Raw genomic sequence first — 22,306 nt, forward strand, 5'->3', positions numbered from 1 at the left:
ATGTTAAACTGAAATAAGTTTAATTTAAACTTGACCTACGATTTCTACTGCATTAGTTATACATATAAAGTAAAATCTAGTATATTTCAAAAAAATGCAAAAATGGTTATGTCTGCATTTTACCACCTTCTATTAATACAACAGTTGTTTATGATTAAAAACAAGTATCACCAGAAAGATTAAAGTCTACTTACAGTGCTCATGACATTTTGCCAAATTTTCTAGGTCATCCACATGATAGTAATCATAGCCAGACGTTCCCAGAACTTCAAATGGCAAATATCCTATTATGGGTGGTGCCCTAAATTACATATAAAACAGTATTGTAACTTTTTTCATAATGAGAAATAGTCCAACTAGAAATCAACTTTAGGGGAAACCTTTTTTTTTAAACTTGATCACCCAGATTAGAAAAAGTTTGTCTTGAAATCCATCAATTTAAATGTCAAAATAACCTAGAGATGTTTTCTCTGTACCTATGTACCCTGACTGATTAATGTCACACCATTAAAATTAATTAAAAAAGTATAAATAATTTTTATTAAAAATAAAATCCATCAATTTAAAATTTATATAACTATTACCTTCTTATGAAATTTTAAAATGGAGTTACCTGTGATCTAGAAATAGAAATTTCCATTCTAAACTATGTCTAGATGTAAATTCTTCATTGGGTTCTTCAACAGTGCACATTTCCTACAAATAAATTAAGAATTAAAATTCAGAAATACTTTTCTGTCCTTAGAAAAATCCTAAATATTGCTAGCCATAAGTCATTATTACATTTCCCTACGCAATTTTTAAACACATTTTAATTTAATTTAATGTGGCAATAAATAAGTACAGACTTCCAGGGGAGTATTTCTTTATACAAATTTCTCCATTCTCTCACAAGCCTATAAACCCAAATACTGAATTCAGATCTCTCTCCTGAACTACCATTCTATTTCAACTGTCTTGATGTCCCCACAAATCACAAACTCAGTATTTCCTAAAATGAGCAAATTGCCCTATTCCTCATATGCAGTTAAAACAATTTTCCACCTCATTATAAGGCATACCTGTGTCATATCTTCATCCAAAAACTTGATAGTCACAATACACTTTTGTCTTCACCTTCCACCATCTAAATGCCTACTACTAAATCCTTTCAAATTCACCTTCTAAGTTTAAAAAAATCTACTTGAGCCTATTCATCTTCTGTACCTTAGTTTAGACTCTGGGCCCCAGCTACCACTGGTTCACATTATTGCCACAGCATCTCCCCAGACACGTCTCCCTGTCCCTCAACCCATCTTCTACTCTGGCCATAATTATCTTAACTAATACTCAAATATGACTATATAACTTATCCTTAGTGATTCCTCATTCTGTTAGGATAAAGCTTGTTTCTTTAGCATGGAAAAACAACAAAGAAGTAAACACATTTCAGTTCTGGCCTCGCTTAGACTCTAGTCATATTCAACACTGCACTCCCCCTACCTGCCTCTGAATGATCTTCCATAGCACAATGCAGTGATTAATGAACAAGAGGGTAGTGGTTATGGGGGGGGGGGGGCGGGACACAAAGAAAACCAGATAGAAAGTGACGGAGGACAATTTGACTTTGGGTGATGGGTACGCAACATAATCGAATGTCAAAATAACCTGGAGATGTTTTCTCTGAACATATGTACCCTGATTTATCAATGTCGCCCCATTAAAATTAATTTTAAAAAAAAGAGTTTGGGCTTAAAGAGAAAAAGAATTAGAATCAATCCCAGTTTTACTACTTAACAGGTTCAACTTTGGGCAAGTAATTTAATTTACCTAAGCCTCAGTTTCCTTACATATAAAATGGGGATCACACTAACATCTATCATGTAGGGTTAAAATAAGAATTAAATGAGATAATGCACATAAAGAATACAGCATGTAATAAGCACTTAATATTAGCCACTGCTATTATTTCCTTAGATCAAAACAAAAAGATCAAGACTGGCTTAATATCTTCTAACTGCTAATTGAATACTTTGTCCATGATCTCCCTAAATATAAAATCTTAGCCTGACTTACCTCTAACCAACTTTCTTCTATTGTTTGAATTATTTCACTTTCCCACTTCCCTACTAATCATCGGCTTGTAAAGCCCAGGAAATAAAAATAAATTATTTAAATTTTAAAATTGAAAAGTTACATGCAGTAAAAAACCATTGTATAATATATTTCTAAAGAAAGTTTCAAAAACAACCTTTAAAATTACCTACATTTTTGGCCTTTCCCTTTTAATGTAAGTTGTGAACTACACAAAAAAAGCATCCTAATACTTTGCACAGAAGCAATATAGCAGTGATATGTAACCAAGGTTACCTACAAAAGATATACATCTCAAAATGAATTGTATAATTTAATGAAAGCCTTGATAACTCATTATTTGTTTCAAAAATATTATGATCATGTATATTCAAAGACTCATGGATATCACTACCTTTAATGTTTGCAGGAAGTTTTATATAAGGTCTATTGGAAAGTTTTGTCTGTTTTTGGAATAAACAAAATACAAATTTTTCTTACCGTCAATAAACTTTATTAAATAATATAATTGCCATTATTATTAATGATTTCTTGCCAGCATGAGGGCAATTTGTATATCCCATTTTTGAAAAATGTTTTATCTTTTGATGCAAAAAATGGAACCAGTGCTTGTTTGATATCTTCTTCATTTTTGAATTTTTTGCCCTTCAAAAAATTTTGTAAGGTCAAAAACAAGTGATAGTCGGAGGGTGCTAAGTCTAGGGAATATGGTGGATGCGACAGACATGCTTCTGAGCATTTCTTCCTTGTTGAAATTCGTAAAAATTACAGTGGCGTAAATGAACTTTATCAGTAGCCATGGGTACACTATGGCTTCACACATACGACTAACGTGAATCAACTTTGTTTTAGTTAATTTGCTACATCAGTATGTATACATTAATGATAAAAATAGAGAGGCACACATGCGCCAAATAAACATGTGCTTACGTGTCAAAACTTGTGATAGAAACGGACAGAACTTTCCGGTAGACCTTATATATTCTGTAAACAGATCATTCTCAAAATATGAAATTATATGTCCTTCAGGAAATAAAATTAGAAACATTACCTTGATGAACTGAGGTGTAGCTAATCTGACAGTAGCTACAAAACAAACTCTATCTTCATAAGAAGGCCTGTGTGCGCGCTGTATAGTTCCTTCAAAACCATTGTGTGCTGAAGTGGATACTAAAACAATAAGGAAATATGTATCATCATTTAGTCCAGTAAAATCTAGCTATTATTGATGTTCAAACATATCTATGTCTTTGAGAGCTTAAAGGAATACCAGATTTAAAAAAAAAAAAAACAGATTAAATTACACCATAAGAGAAGCATTTTAACTTACCACTGTTTAAAGATTTGAAATTTCCTATAAATTTCACATATTCATAGGTAGATGGCTCCTTTGGGTCTATTGTTCCTCGAAGCATATGACAACAGAATTCTAACTGATTTTTTGCTGAAGTGGGTGAAAAAATATATTTGTGATTAATCATGAGTGACGTATCACATAGAAAGATTACATAAATTGTATAAGTTTACAATATTTTCTCCAACAACAGTCCTCAATGACATTTTATTTAGTCCATAGAAGTAAGGTAACTCTAGGAGATGATCGCATATACTTAATAGAGAAAACCAATCTTCTAATATAAGCAACTCCACATTTCCCCATTTTTATCTGTCTTTCTTTCTCATTCTTGATTATAATTTCAAATGGTTTTGCTTCCCATTCTATTAAACGTAATGCTCTGATGTATACTGTGAACATTCTTTCCTATTTTCTCTAGGACCAAGACCACACCACTGTTATTCATTCCTTTAGCATCCACACCTTTGTTTTTTTCTACTTAAAAGGTCTTCCCATCTCAAACCAACAAGGATTTTTCATGCTACTCTTCTTAGTACCACAGATCGCCTTCCTTTTCATTACATGCTCTACACATATTGATTTCCCTTAATTTCATTTATGGTAGCTTTTGTCCTCATACTGATATAGAAATTGCTCTTCTAAAGATCACCAATATTTGTACAGTAGTCCCCTCTTATTTGGCGATATGTTCCAAAACCCTCAGTGGATGTCTGAAGCTACGAATAGCACCTAACCCTATATATATGATAAAGTTTAATTTACAAATTAGACACAGTAAGAGATTAACAATAACTAATTGTTAAAAACAGTTGCAGGCATACCTCATTTTATTTTACTTTGTTTTACTGCACAGCAGATATTGAGCTTTTTACAAATTAAAGGCAAGACCCACCACCAGCAAATAGATTACAACTTGCTTTATGGTGAAGGTCTGGAACCAAACTTGTAGTATTTCCAAGGTATGCCTGTAATAAAAGCTATTAAAGTGTGGTATCTCTCTCAAAATCTCCTATTGTACTGTAGGTACAAAAGAGATATGCTGGGCAGAGAGATGATTCACATCTTCGTGGGTTGGAGCAGGAAGGCATGAGATTTCATCACAGTATTTGGAATGCCATGCAATTTAAAACTTATGAATTATTTCTGAATTTTCCATTCAATATTTTCAGACCCAGGTTGACTGCAAGTAACTGAAAATATGAAGAGTGGAACTGCAAGTAAGGGCTACTACTGTACTGTTAATTTCAATGGACATTCCTCCTTGTTACTACCTCTTCTTAAAACTCACATTTCTTCATTTCTATAGCTTGGAACTTACCCTCCTATCTTACTGTATATTTCTGTACCTTTGCGAATCAGTCTTCAAACTGTGAGCCTTCACAAATACTGTTTTGATCTTGATCTATTATCCTTTAAATTTTTATCTGCATTTACTAAGTTTATTTACTCCTAAATCTCTCTCCCCAACTCTAACATTCTATATAAAACAGTCTCGGGCCACCGCATACTTTCAGGACATTTCTACTTGATTGTCCCATCAGTAACTCAAACTAAAAATATTTCAAAGTGAATTTATCCCTCTTCCTTCCTAAGCCAGCTATCCTTCTCCTTTGTCCTATGTGAGCCTATTTCCCAAGAAACCATATTAATTTGGTCTTTTCTTTTACACAAGCCCCAAAATAATTTGTCATCCCGACCTACCAATTATGTCACCAAAAAGCTCTCATAAGTCATTTTTTTCCAAATGAGCATCCAGTACCAATTCAGTATAGATGCAATGCAAATCACCTTGCCATCTTAAGTAACTGTAAAAATGTATCTTCTATGCCTTCATACTCTTGACACTAAAATTTAACCTTCCTTACTGTCAGACCAATGTTACTTTCACCTTATTATTTCAGCACTCAAGGATCAGTAACGTCTCTCCTTTGTTCACTGCATCAAACTCATATTCTTCTGTCGTTATCATGAGTGACCTTATCATCTAAATCAACATGTTCAAAATCTAACCACCTTCTTTCTAAAATGTTCTCCAATGACCCTAGCCATGTAGTCCATTTGTGCCTAATACCAAGTCCTATTAAGTTTATCTCATCAACCCTCATATACAGGTTTTCCTCTCCATCCTTACTTCTATTGCTAGAATTATAGTTTTTATTTTTATCTCCAGTCTAATTCATTTAAAATTTTTCCACGTGAGATTTTTTTTTTTTTTTTTAACCAAGAAACCACACGTTCACTGGCTCCTTACTATGTAAAAAACAGAAAAACTTGTTAGGATGGAAGAATAGGCCCTATTTCCTTTTTTAGACACAAATCACACCACCTATACCACTTACCTTCAATATACTCAAATTACCTACTTGCAGAATCGTAAATGTTTTAGCAATTTCCCCTCTATTATAAATCATGTTTAATCTTCTACCATAAAGCACATTTTCCTGGAGAAATAACTTCTCGTATATCAGTGGTTTAACTAGGGGATCTGCAAGTCATCTAATTAAGGCCTCGCTCTATCAGAACAATGGCTGCCATCCACCCTTGGACTTTAGAAACAGAAGCCCAATGTCTGCCTTTCTGCCAGAGGTTTTCATTCCGTTCTCCTGCCAGTTCTGCCCCATGAAGATCTCTGAAGTAAACTCCTCCTCTGTCAACTTCTATGTCCCAGGGCTCCACCTTTCTAATTCTTCTCTCCTTCCTCTACATAATTACCTCAAGCAATTTAATTCAACCCATACTTCAAATACTATTTACAGGCATATAATTGACCTCTACATCATTATATTCAGCCCAAATCTTTCTCCTAAGCGAAAAACTAGAGTGGTCTATTGGAAATGTCATAAGAACTTGATTTTTAAATTATTTTATATCGACTTCAAATGGACTCTCATGGCCTCTAGTTCTCCTCACTTTCTGACAGGTCACCCATTCACATCAAAGATATACACACATACATATATACATGGTTACACATATATGTGGGTGTGCATATGGGTATCTCAATTCTTGAACAGTTAGTATTACCAGAAAATTCAAAATTTTTAAATCATAAAAAAGTGATTAAAGTAACTAGTAACCAATAGCCAATTAGAGTTGGTAGAGGATAAATTAGTAAAGAAAATAAACTATTCTAGTCAAATTAATTTGTCCAATGAATCTAGGAAAAATGTCTGACTATATAGTATTTCATACTTCTCAAAGGAAGGAACTATTTTTTTAATATTCTTGGCACTTCTATGATATTGTACAAATGCTGGGCACATAAGATATACCTAATAAATATTTTTTTAATTAGTAAAGCAAACAATATTCTTTATTAATAATTCTGAACAATATAGAAGCTACTTTTTCCCAGTTTCAGTATCCAACTGGCTGATTATAGTGAAAAAGAGAATGTTTAGCTTTCTCTCATCACATAAGATTTTATTTAAAAATTAATAAAAATTACAAAGTTCCATTTTTGTGTAAAATACAGTTTTATGGAATAATTATTGTAATAGGAAAGATGAGATTTCAATATACTCAAGAATAGAGTTCAGGCTTTAAAAATACCAAATTTCCCATGTATAAGATGCTCCCATGTATAAGACGCATCTCAATTTTGGAGTCAGAAATTTGAAAAAAAAAATGTATTACATAATGTTGTGGGGGTTTTTTGTGCCCCAGGCATGAAATAGCTCTGGCCACCAACATAGGCATCAAGCTAGGATGAACTAGGGCTGAACATGTGCTTTGCCCTGACTGACTGATATAAGAGTAACACCACCAATCAGGTGCCTCCTTGTCCACTGCCAGAGGCTACATAAAGTTACTGAACTCGTTTTATTTTTCATAAATTCATACGACTCCTTATCCGCGCAAAAAGCGGGAAATGCAAGTAAAAAAAATATCTACAACCACTGCATAAGATGCACCCAGTTTTTAGACTCCCAATTTTTGGAATAGGGTGCGTCTTATACATGGGGAAATATGGCGGTTATAATTCCATATTACACATATTTTTAAAATTTGAAAACTATCTAGTAAGGTATATGGAATGATGTTATATGCTAATGTAGTTAGCACTGTGTTTGTTGCAAAAGCAAAGTATAACATGAACAAATATATTTAGCTATTTGCTTAACAGCTATTACTTACACTTTAAATATTCAGGGGTTAATGAGTCACTTTCCAGCAGATGGGTAGAGAGTATTTTATAAACCTCTGAATGTTCCCCCTCTGGAATAAAATTAAATATACTTTGATCCACAAGATCAGACTGAAAAAGAAATTCAAGAAAATAAAATAACTTTAGTGACTCAAGTGACATGAATTTTAAAAGTATGTAATCACTCTTAAAATATCAGGTGAACACATAATTAACTTTTGATCATTTGTAACAGCTGATTAAGATCAAGTTAGAGTACAACTCATAAAAGGAGAAGGTGTAAGAGAGTTAACATGATGCCCCTGCCTCTGACACTAGTATCTGTATCAGATTATCAGATCCATGAGCAGTAAGACCTTGAAAGTCTGATAAATGATTTGCAAAGGTGAGTTCTACCAAATCCAAACATTTAAAATATAATAGGAGTAAGAAACTCTATTAGAAAATTCTCTGGCTACAAGACATAGCCCTACCATATATCTAAACCTACAACAAAAGACCAAAGAGTTAGCCACATGCTAAGCCAAAAGATTTGACTTTGGTGTGTTTCAATTGTCCAATGAGACCTTTCCTTTTTTTTTATTTCATCTTTTCCAGCCATCTGTCCTAATACTCATTATCAAAAAGCTCTGCTGTTAGTACCCCTTCTCCAAAAAGGCAAGTAATATATCAAATGTTATAATCCTTGCTCAAATATAGCTTTAATTATGATTCATTAATCAAGAGATGAACACTGTAAAAGTAATTTATAAGTAACAGAATATTTATATCACAAGCCCTATCCTAGATAAGAACATTACATATTAAATAAAAACTTCAAATTCGTTAAAACCATCAATCGTAGTAGAGCACCTAAGTGTCTGGCAGAATTGATATTTAAAAAATGTATGTTTTTTTTTTTAATCTTTTATTTTATTTTATTTATTCATTTTAGAAAGTAGAGAGAGAGGGAGAGAGAGACAGAGAGAGGGAGAAGGGGGAAGGAGCAGGAAGCATCCACTCCCATATGTGCCTTGACCAGGGTTTCAAACCGGCGACCTCAGCATTTCCAGGTCAATGCTTTATCCACTGCGCCATCACAGGTCAGGCCAAAAAATGTATGTTGAATAGAACAACAAACACGTAATTCAAGTATTCACCATCTTTATCAAAATTACACAGTGGGCCTGACCAGGTGGTGGTACAGTGGATACAGCATCGGCCTGAGACGCTGAGGACCCAGGTTCAAAAATTACACAGTATAATTATTTTCTAAATCTGTACATTTAACATTCTATTGATAAACTAATATGGCCACTATAAAATTATCAATTCAAGCCACAGAGCACCAAAGCTCTACATCTATTTTTTTTTACTGTGTTCTTATTAGTCATTCCTTTGATAAAATTATTTGAGTTTCTCTAGCTGCAACAAGTGTCTAGTAGGAATTTAGTTATTCTCAAGTTATTCTCAGTGGTTTAGCAACACCTTCACCAGGCTGATTAAAAAGAAAATGCTGAAAACAGCATTAGAAAAAAAAAAGGGCAGGAAGAACAGTGATTAAAGTGGTATCTGTGTAGTTACTACAGATAACAGAGTCATGACTGAGAAAAGAGCCATGTTAAAACAAAGATATATTTTGAGCTCTCCTCCCTACTCTACTCACTGTTCAACACTGCTCCAGAGGTACATTTCCTAGTGCATTAGAACGTTAACAATAGGCATTAAACAAGAAAGAGATCACAGGATTTTTATACTTACTGGTAAATGTTCAAGTAATGAAGTTACACTTTCAGACACGTATATTATGCTTCCATCTGTCATGATTGCTAAAAAAAAACCATCAAGAGCCTGAAATTAAGCATAATGGTCAGTTAAATAAAAAGAGAAAAGCGTTTATAGGACAGAAACAAAAATCTAACTTACTAAATGGCCAAGGAAGTAATGTGGATATTTCCAGAGCATCATCAAAATGCTAGCTTTTCCCCTTTACTGCAATATATAGTATATAACGTTGTGCATTTTAAAATGCTTCTGGAGAAAAAAAATCACTGCATGACCATATATTGGATAGCTGGTTTCTAAGACAGATTTAATATTCTACCTTTATCATTCACATATTATATGAAGATGGACTTATTTGAAGATGCTAATATCTCTGAAGCACACACCCCATCAATATGTCTTTGGCACATAAAAGAATACATTATCACCTTTTGCATACATCAACAGAGAGGTATATGACTGAACTGTAGGAAGATAAGTGAGGAATAAAGTGAACAGGAAATAAAGGTGACAAAGTTGGCTGAGGTCAGACTATGAAAGGCCTTAAAATACTAGGTTAAAACATAAGGACTTTGTTCAAGAGTAGTCTGGAAGCCGTGTAAAAAATGGATTTAGAGGTAAAAAAGAATTCAGGAAATCTCAATGGCTTTTGGAATAGTCAGGGAAGTTAATGAGAATCTGAATGAAATGAAGAATAAACAGGAAAGAAGTCAGGCAAGCATTGAAAAACGTGAAGCATTGAGAAATTCAGGACAGAAGCCAGTGCAGGAAATACAATACTAATACTTAATGATAAAGCGATCCTATACTTTATATACTATATTATAAAGGATTTTCATTTGAGAATCCTAGGCAGAGAAGTGACAGCTCAAGAAATCAGATCTGCATGCTAGACAATTCCTTGGGGAAATTATCTACATGTGGGGATGAGAGGGACAAGTGCCAGAGAAACTAACAGAGAAGACAGAATACACAGTTGACAAGGAAGTCAACAGAAGAGAATATGACAGTCAGTGAGGAGGAAGAGGGATGATTCAATGTAAAAGGATATCAAACAAAAATAAATGAGAAATAAATCTGGTGACTTTCAAAAGAGATGTCAACAGGAGGCTGAGTCCAAGTACAGTGAGTCTGGAGATGAGTGGATGATCAGAAGGCATTTACAAATCACTTTACCAAGAATTTAGAACAGAGGAAGGGAGAAATGAAAGTTTTAAGGGAATAAAGTATCAGGAAGCAATAAATAAAAAGAGTAACTGAAGTATATTTGCAGGCTGAGGGAAAGAAAAATCAGTGAAAAATGAACTACTCACAAAAACTAGGGGATATTTTATTGCTTCATATTCATTTTGAAATATCCCCTAATTATACATTGAAGACATACAGCAGAAAAGACACCAAGAGGAGTTCCTCTTCTATCAAAAGTTATCAAACTAAATTTAGATTTCTGTGTAATTATAGGGCTCTCTCAAAGGACAGCAATCTTGGGTAAGAATCGCATGTATCTTTAACTCTGTATTTGCAGCACCTAGCACATGTGTAGCGCACAGCAGATAAAAAAACAAAAACAAAAACACTTGCATGTAATTTATGGAGCTGGAAGTTAGATCTACTTCCCTCTATTCTAAGTAAGTATTGAAATATATGTTGAATGTAGAGAAAAAGGCATCCCCCCTCCCCTTCTATCAGGGGAGAGATCTGGATATTAAAAAGAATTTATTTTGAGTAGATGACTACCTTCTAAAATGGCTCAGACAACCCCATTCCTGGCTAATGTAGAAGAAGGGGATGAAAACCTTGGAATTTATGCAAATTCATGAAATTATTTTTTTAAACTCCTTATTTTAATAATGCCAGTGTTATTATTTCATAAGGGTCACATGATGTTATTAAGAACTAGCTTTTCTCATGTGAAGTTAGATTATATCATCTTTGAAAGTAAATTAATATCTACTATGATGATCTGAATTTGCATTTAGGATATTTGCTAAGAATCAGGGTACAACACTCTTGTGTGCAGAGAATGAACTAAAATCATTATTCTTGATGGCTTAATCCCATTCCCAGGATCACAGCCTGCCCTTGACTCTTTCCCAGCAGGCAAAGATTAACCAGAGAAAAGCCTCCAACAGCATCTCGCCAAATTCTTAAGACAAGTAAGGCCCAGACTACTTTTAAGTAGAAGGACGTACCTTCCCAAGAAGGTAGGTGGGCACACCAAAAACTAAAGGGGACTTGAGGGACTTGACAAGGAAGATAAGGAAGATATGGAAGGAGCAAGATGGAGAAGGACATCCTCATCCCAAGACTGAGAACTGTGCAGTTTATCCCTCTTCCAGACTGTATAAGGGGAAGGCTTATTAGTTAAAACTCCTTATCTTCCTGTTTGATATCTACTTGACCCACAATAAAAGGACTACGTAAACCTTGTTAGTGAGTGTTTAATCTGGGGAAGACTGGAATGGAGTTCTAGGGGAGGGGACAGAACCTCTTTGTGGAGCTATACCTAGCTCCACAGGGCACCAGCACTTCTCGTATAGATTACCAGGGAGAGCTGCTGGCTTTCCAGGGAAAGAACTACACACTGAGAAACGACTTCACATAAAGATGACTTTGCATTGAGGTCAAGCTAAATTGCCCTGATTCCTTTACTATTCTCTACCCTCCCCCCCAAGGGTTGCAAGTAATAATCCTTGCAACCAAGTAAAAGAAAGAGAGGGACAGATGGCAATGGAGGAATGGAGAGAGAGACAACCAACACATAAATGAATTTTAAGATCTCAATTCCAGTTCTTCCATTAATTAGCTATCTGACCTTGGACAAACTGCAATTTCTCTGGGCCTCATCCATAAAATGAAGAGGTTGAGGTGGATGATTGAATAGTAGCTCTAACATTCCAAGATGTAGCCTACATCTGAAACTCTGCTGAAAATGGTATCTGGACTGCCTACCTATAATCTGATCAACACAACTAGCCAATAGTAACACATCTAGGTTAGTTGGACCCAGACTGTAATATATACCGTATTGATGTATACCCTTCAATCTTGGCATAATGATGTTAGAATACGTATTTACTTGATAGTTACAAATACTCACTAGGTATAAAAAATGTGCTTGACATATTAAAAATAAATAAATGTAATTAAAAATAAATAAATGTAACATTTTCAGGAATGTAATCCTAAATGCTATGAGGATACTTATGAGACAATTGTCTTATATATATTTAAATATTGTATTTTTTAATTGATTGATTTTTAGAGAGAGAGAGATGGAGAGAGAGAAAGAGAGAGACAAAAACATCAACCTGTTTCTGTATGTGACCAGACCAGGAATTGAACTGGCAATCTTTGCATATCCGAACGATGATCTAACCAACCGAACTATCTGGCCAGGGCTTAATTTTCTTTTGTATTTTATAAATAATGTTATAATATCTAAAATCTTTGATTTACTTTTTTAAATACAAAGAATGTACTACATGTGACTTGGCATTAATAAAGATCTGTCCATTGTGAAGAAAAATTTGAAAACAATGCTTTTGTTTAGCTTATTAGTGAACAGGTAATTTATCTTAATTAAGGTTATTAATGAGTATAAATATGACACTTTATGAATTATTAAAAATTTCTCATACTAATGAAGCAGGGTATGTAGTCCATGATTACCAGATCTTATTAAACAATTCTACTGAGAACACAAGAGACTTTGCTTTGGGGGCACAGGTGTAGCATCATGATGCAGTGTGTATGGTATTATATTGAGTTGCACATTTGAAACCTATAAGGTTTGGCAAACCATGTCAACCTAATAAATTAAAAGATAAATTTAAAAAAATTTAAATTAAAAGTAATCAAATGAGTTATTTCCTTTCTCTGTTGTAGACAATAGCTGTATGCACCCTTTCATAAACATATTACTTATTACCTAAAGAGACAATTTTAGACAATGCCAAACTATTTTTTAGAAAAAATATTTAGGAAAATCAGAAACTATTTTTTGGTTTACAACAAGTAACCATTAATTTAAAGAGCTAATTGCTAGTTACTAAGCTACAAGTTCCAGGCCATGGCTACCTTTCACTGAAAAGAAGTTTTATACGCTTCACAGAGGCTAAAGCCATGGAATCAAAGGCTAGTATACCTGCAAAAAACCCAGCTGAGCTACTAACTGCTAACTCTGGGCAAATTTCATAATCTCTTTGTTCCTCAATTTCCTCATCTGGAAGTAAGAAAAGGATACGAATAGTGTCTACGTCATAAGATTATTGTGAGGATTCACTGAGTTAATATTTGAAAAGTGATCATTATACTTAGATTTTAACTGCGTTTTTAAATATACACGATATATTTATAGTCTAACAAATTTTCATGTAACATTTCTGCTGAATATATAGACTTAATTAATCTAGCAATTAACTTTTCCATCCAAAGTATAAACAGAAAAAATAACTTATTAATTTGCAAAATACTCTGTCACTTCACACTTTAGTCACGATACAAAGACACATGAGACATGGTCATTACATATACAGGGTGGGGCAAAAGCATATTTACAGTTGTTCATATGGAAAATAATACATTAATAAGTAATAAGACAAATATAAATTCCATGTTTTGTGTACTCACAACTGTAAACCTACTTTTGCCCTACCCTGTACATACATGACATAGAAAAATGTTTCAAGTATAAAAGAATAGATCCAAACCAGCAGGATAAAAGATATAAATTACTTAACAATGTCTACACCCCATCTCAACTGCTTTCCTCTATTCTTTCTACCTTACTTTATGTTATGTATCTATTTTTCTTGTCCCTAATACTTACTGCAAAGTGTACCACCTGTGTCCTATTTATTTTGTTTTCATGGAAATTTGATACTGGATTCTGTGTACACAGGTGACACCTATATTATTCTATACACAGGAGACAATTAAAAGGTAGGAAAGTAAGATTGATAGGTATGAGTGACTCAAAATTTTTGTAGATTTTGTAATTATTGCATAAAGTATGAAGTTGGCAATTACAAGCAAATATGCTCTGAATTGTTTTCAAAAACAAATTTGTCACAGAAGAACATTTACTTATTTCCTTTAAAAGTTTCTACTTGAATTAAGAAGAGTTGCCTTTCAACGTATATTTGTCCTACATTTTCAAAATACTTCATTTATTTCATTTTATGTTGTTTTAAGATAGACTTTAACTTGTTAAAAAATACTGTTGCCATTTCATAATATTTAATATGTGACATACATATTATTTTTCATTAGGCTGTCGCTAGTGTGGTCTCAGATAGAGAATTTGGTAGCTATAAGTTTTTTTTACTTTTATTAAACCTCTCAAAAATTCAGATAATACTAAAAATATGAAAATTTGGCATTCCTTTACCAGATAGTACTATTTGCTTACAATATTTGCATCAATTTTAAATGAAGATATAGTTGATGATTTACATGGAGCTAAAACTTTTCAACATTAAATATTGTTAAAACTATACTAAATATTGTTAAAACTATACTAAAGTTAGTCAACCCTGTGATATATTTTTTGAGGAAAATAAAACTTTCAAAAATTAAATCTGGACATACCTCTAACATTAATTGTGTAAACTCTTCATTACTAAGGAATGTAGGTTTCCAGTCCTGTCGAATTTCACTAGCATCTGACTGTGCAGTTATTTCTGTAAACAGATTATTTGACATATTAGTGGTATACTCCAACTACAGGGTGTGCAACTGGGGCAGTGCAAGATTCCTACAAGTTGCTTCTCTCTACCCACTCTAATTCAAGATCAGAACCATAGGCTATAACCTTTATTGGTCTAGGTAGGTATCAGGAGGTCAAATTTTTGGTAATGTGAAATATTTGAGCTACTATGTCAAGTTATATCATTGGATTTGGCTTCTTGGAAATACCAATCTCTTTGATTTTTCTCTGGGGTGCTGTGATAGCCTGTTGGTGAAAGGCCTGAGACTGTTTTCTGCTTGGCACAATGACTGAACAAGATTCAGAATAAGCAAACAGATCAGACGTTAGTAAGATATTCAGATATTCTTTTTCCTCCTTTCCTTGCCATTCAAATGGTAGAACCTAGAGCGTATATAAGAACATGGGCCTGTAGGAAAAGAGCCAAGTAGGTCAGTAAGTCTGCTTTTAACAAAGAAGACTACTTTCAACCTGCCTATTGCCAAGCAGAAAGATATCTCCCAATCAGAGGTGCTCTATTCTTAATTAATCAAGAATAAATTAAGATTTGGGACAAAACTTTATAGCAATAATTCCAGAGTGATTCTGCTTAGTGTCCCCTTATATAAGGTCTACCAGAAAGTTCTGTCCGTTTTTGGAATAAACAAAATACAAATTTTTCTTACCGTCAATAAACTTTATTAAATAATATAATTGCCATTATTATTAATGATTTCTTGCCAGCGTGAGGGCAATTTGTATATCCCATTTTTGAAAAATGTTTTATCTTTTGATGCAAAAAATGGAACCAGTGCTTGTTTGATATCTTCTTCATTTTTGAATTTTTTGCCCTTCAAAAAATTTAGTAAGGGCAAAAACAAGTGATAGTTGGAGGGTGCTAAGTCCGGGGAAGATGGTGGATGCGACAGACATGCTTCTGTAGCATTTCTTCCTTGTTGAAATTCGTAAATATTAACAGTGGTGTAAATGAACTTTATCAGTAGCCATGGGTACACTATGGCTTCACACATAAGACTAATGTGAATCAACTTTGTTTTAGTTAATTTGCTACGTCTGTATGTATACATTAACTGATAAAAATAGAGAGGCAAAAAAAAATAGAGAGGCACATATACACCAAATAAACATGTGCTTACGTGTCGAAACTTGTCGTGATAGAAATGGACAGAACTTTCCAGTAGACCTTATATATTTTCTTAGACATAGGAAACTGATAAAAAATTTGGGGAACCCTGGATTGGGACAAAATTTTAACAAAATTTTTAGTTTATTTTGCAACTACTTACTAATGGATTTAGTTATGAGAAAGCTATCCATAAATGATGAAACAAGAACATATTAAAAAACAGGCAAAATAAAAATCTATGTCATCAATTTTACTCTACAAAATATACTCTACTTTGCAGTGAAAAGAACAAATTTTGTTTATATTTTTCTATGACCAGGTATATAAATATAGTCTATTAAACTTTCACCCCAAATCTGCCATATTAAAAATGACTGTACTAAAATACAAAGAGAGTATCTAAAAAGTCTAGCTAATAATTCTGTGAAATATGATCACATTTTCAAACTCACATGAACTATAAACATTTAGAAAAAAGAGTTAAATCCACAAGTAAATTCCATCATGTTTTATTAAGCACAGGCCAATTTTAGAGTAATAATTATATAAGAATTCCTTTCCAATTTCAGGTGAATTTTATTTTTGTGAGAATTTTATGCCCAATTTTGGAAAAAAAGAAAACCCTGATCTACTTAATGCCAAAATTAATCCTGTACTGTCAAGAGGGGAAGTGGATGTATATAATTTCATTTCATTCAACAATCATTTATTAAACTACAATGTCTGAGGGGCTGAGTGTGCTATTTATTTAGTAAGGGACACTGAAGTAGGGAGAACGCTATTTGTAGAGGTCAAATGTAATGAGAATGGTGACAATAAAAGGAAGACAATTTTGACACACTTACAGAAGAGTCAAAGAGAATTTGGCCACTGTGATATAGTACTAAAAAAGCTGAAAAAAAATGCAAGTCTTTTCAAGTTTGAGTCCTGGAGGAGTGAAGGATGGTAGTATAAAAATAGAAAAAGAAAAGACGATGCTTAACCAGTGTTGGCACAGTGAATAAAGCATCAACCTGGGATGCTCAGGTCCCAGGTTTTAAAGTCCAAGGTCCCTCATCTAGCTTGAGTGTAAGATCATCGACATGACCCCATAGTTGCTGGTTTGAGTTCAAAGGTTGCTGGCGTTATGCAAGGGGTCACTGGTTCAGCTGGAGCCCCCCACTCGGCACATATGAGAAGCAATTAATGAACAACTAAAGTGATGCAACTATGAGTTGATGCTTCTCATCTCTCTCCCTTCCTGTCTATCTCTCTCAAAAAAAAAAAAAAAAAAAATACATGAGAGAAAGATGACTGAACAAAATGAAAATAAATCCAGTTTCAGATGCGTTCAGTTTAAGGACATGCAAAAGAAAGTTCCAGAAGTTATCTGGAAATAAAACCTGAAAAGTTTGGATCTAAATACATATTTAGTGCCTGGCTCGTGGTGGCACAGTGGATAGAGACTCAACCTGGAATGCTGAGGTCACCAGTTTGAAATCCCCAGCTTCCCAGTCAAGACAAATGTGATAAGCAACAACACACACTGATTATTTCCTGCTCCTTCCCCCACTTCCCACCTTTCTCACTCTAACATTAATAAATAAAATATTTAAAAATAATAATAATAGCCTAATCAGGCAGTGGTGCAATGGATAGAGCATCAGACTAGGACATGGAGGACCCAGGTTCAAAACCCCGAGGTCGCCTGCTTGATCGCAGCTCATCCGGCTTGAGTGCAGGCTCACTAGCCTGAACAAGGTTGCTGGCTTGAGTGCGGGATCACAGACATGACCCCATGGTCGCTGGCTTGAGCCCAAAGGTCGCTGGCTTGAAGCCCAAGGTCACTGGCTTGAGCAAGGGGTCACTCGCTCTGCTGGAGATCCCCCTCCCCCCCCATCAAGGCACATATGAGAAAGCAATCAATGAACAACTAAGGTACTGCAATGAAGAACTGATGCTTCTCATTTCTCTCCCTTCCTGTCTGTCTGTCCCTATCTGTCTCTCTCTCTGTCTCTGTCATAAAAAATAAAAATAAAAAATATAGATTAAGTAGTTTAATAGACAATAGACAAAGCTATGAAATGAGATAACCAAGGGAACAAGTCTAGAGAGTAAGAACACAAAAGACCTTGAGAAATGTCACATTGAGAGGGCAGAAGAAGAAAGGAATAAAGAAGTTAGTTTTAGTTAGGACAGGGGAGGTCAATGAAGAAGTGCAGTATAACAAAGGCCAAAGGAAAAGAAAGCCAGTGGAGAATGGATTAAAATTTCCAGTGCTTCATACATGAAGAGGAGAATGTGGTATAAGGAAAAGCTGTTGCTTTACTGGCAGCAGAGGAGGTGGGGTATAATACATTAGTCAAGTTAACAAAATAATTTCAAAGACTGGTGGAGAATGAATTAGGCTAGTAATGCATTGTTGAGTGAGCTTGAGAGAAGTAAATAGTCACTAACTGAAAATTCTCCTGAGAAGTTTTGCAGTTTCATTTACATCTGAAAAAGGAAATGTCCTTTTACAACTTTTTCACATATTATGTTACTGAAAATATTTAATATTCTTTAAATTTCCTTTTCATGATTTATGTAGTCAAAGTAATTTTCTTTAAGAAAAAAATCACTTTAATTTACACACACTGTATATTTCCTAGATATACATAGACACAGTATTTTAAAATAATATACAATGCCCTTACCACCTGACTCTTGGCTTTCTTTCAAATATGCCGATAACTTTCCAACTCTATGCTCTAGTTATATCGAACGCTCCCCTGCTTCTCTGCGTTTTCGCACATGCTATTTCCTGTGTGAAATGCTGTTTGCCCTACTCAATCTAAAAAGAAAACTCAGTTTAAAAAATCAATTATTTTTAAGCCTTCCCAGACACGTTCTTCCCCCTGTGTTTCCCTAACAAGTTGAAGGTTTATAAGCACTCTACCCATTATAATTATTTGCACTGTAATTAGCTGTTTAGATGTTTGTCTCCCTTAGCTTGAGTTACCTGAGGGCCAAAATTGTTACTTGTACCATGAGAATTTAGGATGTACTAGGTGCTAAATAAATGTTTGTTGAATGAAAGAAAAAACATACCAGGAAATCTTTTAAAAAGCCACTGACTTCTTTCTCTTAAAAAAAGTACAGAAGCATCCCCTCTTAAGCATCATTGCCAAGAATCTATCACATTATGCTTTAAGGGAGAGAGCATTATTTTTTTAAAAGTCAATTTTAAAAGTTAAAATTTTACCTTTATGTTTTCGTAAAAAATCAATGCTCTTCTGTAGAACGGTAGATTTGTCCATCTTTCTAGCATTACCAGGAAGCATGGATCCCAATTCTTTAATGAGAACATTAAATTGATCTCGACGTTTCTTTTCAGATTTGTTTCTAGATACTCTGATGAAATTTTTAAAAAATTAGTTTTTAAACAATCCATTTAATTACACAAGTAGTTTAATACAATACCAATTTGGACACAATCATATATCATGTTCTGATAATCTAGATAGTAATAAATATTTATCTACCAGTTTACCAACAATATATAGTTAACATGGGCAATAATTTTTCTTCTTTACCACTACAGAAACTTTACATATTAAACATATGGCCTACATGTTTTTTTATGGTAATACCATAACACAAATGGCATTCAAATCTCAGGTTTTATTTACTCAAATTATTGAATAGGAAAAATGCTATCCATCTCCTGTTAGTTTTAAACTACAAAATAATCTAAAATAAAAATTTCCCTACCCCAAGGATTACCCACACATTCTTTCTCTTTATTCTGATACCCCAGCCTCTAACACAAAGCTATAATCATTTGTCTGCATTTCTCCATTAGGTTGTAGGCTCTTTTATAATAGAGCCCAATTTTTTTTCATCTAAGCACTTAAGCAGAGCATCTAACAAAAGAAAGCACTCAAAATATATGTGCTAAATAAAAATTACTATTATTCTATGTGGAGCAGTAACCAGTAAACAAATACTTAGTTGCAAAGAGATCTCTTGACACAAGTAAATACAGTACAATTATTTATAGAGCAAATAAACATTCTATAATACCTCTACTTATCTGCTTTGTGAAGTCAGATTTTAGAATTCAGTTTTAGTTTAAATATACTACTTTCCCAAAATGTCAGAGAATAATTTTATCTATATTTTTGTTTTTCTTTAAAGAGCAAGTGTTTATTCTGTATTAGTACTGGTAAAAAAAAAAAAAAAAAAAAAAAAAAGACATAAGACAAGAGATAGTTACATATACAGATCTAGTTATATTTCTCTAGATAAGAGTAAATAAGAAATAAGCATCTGAGATTTAGTATATATGAAATATCTAAACACACAGGTGGGGGTAAAAATAGTAGCCAATATCTATTTTACATTTATGTGCCAGGCACTAGTAAACATTTATGAAATCTCACTGAATTCCTATGAAGTAGACTTTATTATTTTTTCATTTCACAGATGTGACAACTCAGGCATAAAGAAAACCATGTCCAGGGTCCTAGAGCTACCATGAAGCAGGAATTCAAATCAGGCATTTTGATTCCAAGGGAAGAAAATATATAGAAAGCAAATACCCTTGCCAACTCTACCACTGGATCACACCCATAAAAGCAAACTTGACTTGCATCGTACATTCAGGTCAGAAGTAATTAGTTCTTATTATAACCTCACTGATAACAGGTCACAGATGTTCTGTTTGGGGAAAAATATAAAACTCCCTTAGTTCTGGGTTCAACACTAAGGTCTTTAAAAGTCATTGTTCTCAGTCAGAGTTCAGTGTGGGTCCACTTAATTCTGACAGCATTATTACAAGATTCCTTCTCTTTCTCCATGGTTTCCTATATTAACAGTATTTCTGGTTTACTGAAAACATGATCAGATCTTCCAAGTCTTTGCAAACAGTAGCTCACCATATCCATCTATAAACTTGGCCTTTAAGACTGTCTAGGTCAATTCCTTAGAGTTCTGCCTCTTCATTCAGGCAAGAATGATTATTTCCATCTCAAAGACTATCTCTAGCGTGATTTTATAAGAACTTTCCTCCACTAGATTGAGGTTAAGGGACAGGAGTTGTCCTATATCCTTTTAACTTCAAACACAGGTTTTTTTATTTCCTTGAATAAAGTTACCGTTTTCCTCAAAATATTTTAATCATTCATTAAGGTATTTGCAACTGCCCTGGCTGGTTGGCTCAGTGGATAGAGCATCCACCTGGCGTGCAGATATCCAGGGTTCGATTCCCAGTCAGATTTCACAAAAGAAGCACCATCTGCTTTTCTCCCCTCCCGCTCTGACTTCTCTCCCTCTCCCCCTTTCACAGCCAGTTGCTTGATTCAAGGTTTGAGCACTGACCCTGGGCACTGAGGACAGTTTGGTTGGTCCAAGCATGTCAGCCTCAGGTGCTAAAAATAGCTCAGTTGATTCAAGCATCACATGCTGGAGTCTGTTTCACTACTCCCCTCCTCTCACTTAAAAAAAATAAAAAGTATTTAGCAATTTATGTGGTTATTATGAATATCTTTCTCATCCCAGTACCTTTTGTTTTGCTCTATGCAGATATTTAGTAACTATTATGTATTACATGTTTATCTTTTATGGTATATCGGTGTATGTGTGTGTAATGCTACAAAACCTCGACCCTATCTATGTATCCACATGGTCAGCATGGCTGGTAAAAACACAAAGTGTCTACTGCTCACTCTCAGTGACTACAAACTTGGCTGTACTGCTATCTGGACCCTCCCTCTTGATACTATAATCAACTGTCACGACCCTTACTTAAGGTCAAAGCCCCTACTGTTACCACCATGGCTCTAGATCCCATTCCCTCACGTACTCGATGATATCTCTCCAACAATTCTTCCCTCCTTCTCTCTCTGTCATACACTTTCCCTTCTACTGGCAAGTGGAGGCATGTTAAAGGACACAAGAGTCAATCTTGAAAGACCTCCCAATGGCCAAGGCTGGTATAATTTGAACAACAAAATGAGTAAAATAGCCCTAAAGTAGAGCCTAAAGCATAAAATAAACATATATGTGTCCATACAGATATAAATAAACAGGAAAGAAAAAATATTTTATAGAATTCCAAATATATGTGGAGGTAAAGCTTAATTCCCTAATCTCTACTCTGAAGGTTGA

The 22,306-nt window shown here is 34.1% G+C and overlaps 1 protein-coding gene and 1 pseudogene across 13 annotated transcripts in view; both read right to left on the reverse strand.

Moving 5' to 3' along the window:
* The window catches only part of CLOCK (clock circadian regulator), a 108,079-nt gene that overhangs the window by 36,604 nt on the left and 49,169 nt on the right, over positions 1 to 22,306 (reverse strand). For all 13 annotated transcript variants that reach the window (XM_066385631.1, XM_066385622.1, XM_066385625.1 and 10 more), the window contains 8 exons: positions 19,401 to 19,549; positions 14,934 to 15,025; positions 9,318 to 9,407; positions 7,568 to 7,688; positions 3,404 to 3,517; positions 3,125 to 3,243; positions 614 to 696; positions 195 to 301 (listed from right to left, as the gene is read on the reverse strand). In XM_066385631.1, coding sequence (XP_066241728.1) covers positions 195 to 301; positions 614 to 696; positions 3,125 to 3,243; positions 3,404 to 3,517; positions 7,568 to 7,688; positions 9,318 to 9,407; positions 14,934 to 15,025; positions 19,401 to 19,549 — 875 coding nt within the window. The remainder of the gene's footprint in view (positions 1 to 194; positions 302 to 613; positions 697 to 3,124; positions 3,244 to 3,403; positions 3,518 to 7,567; positions 7,689 to 9,317; positions 9,408 to 14,933; positions 15,026 to 19,400; positions 19,550 to 22,306) is intronic.
* LOC136407416 (small nucleolar RNA SNORA48) lies at positions 7,084 to 7,230 on the reverse strand (annotated as a pseudogene).

Source organism: Saccopteryx leptura, chromosome 5, assembly GCF_036850995.1.
Source record: "Saccopteryx leptura isolate mSacLep1 chromosome 5, mSacLep1_pri_phased_curated, whole genome shotgun sequence".
In the NCBI taxonomy this organism is placed as follows: Eukaryota; Metazoa; Chordata; class Mammalia; order Chiroptera; family Emballonuridae; genus Saccopteryx; species Saccopteryx leptura.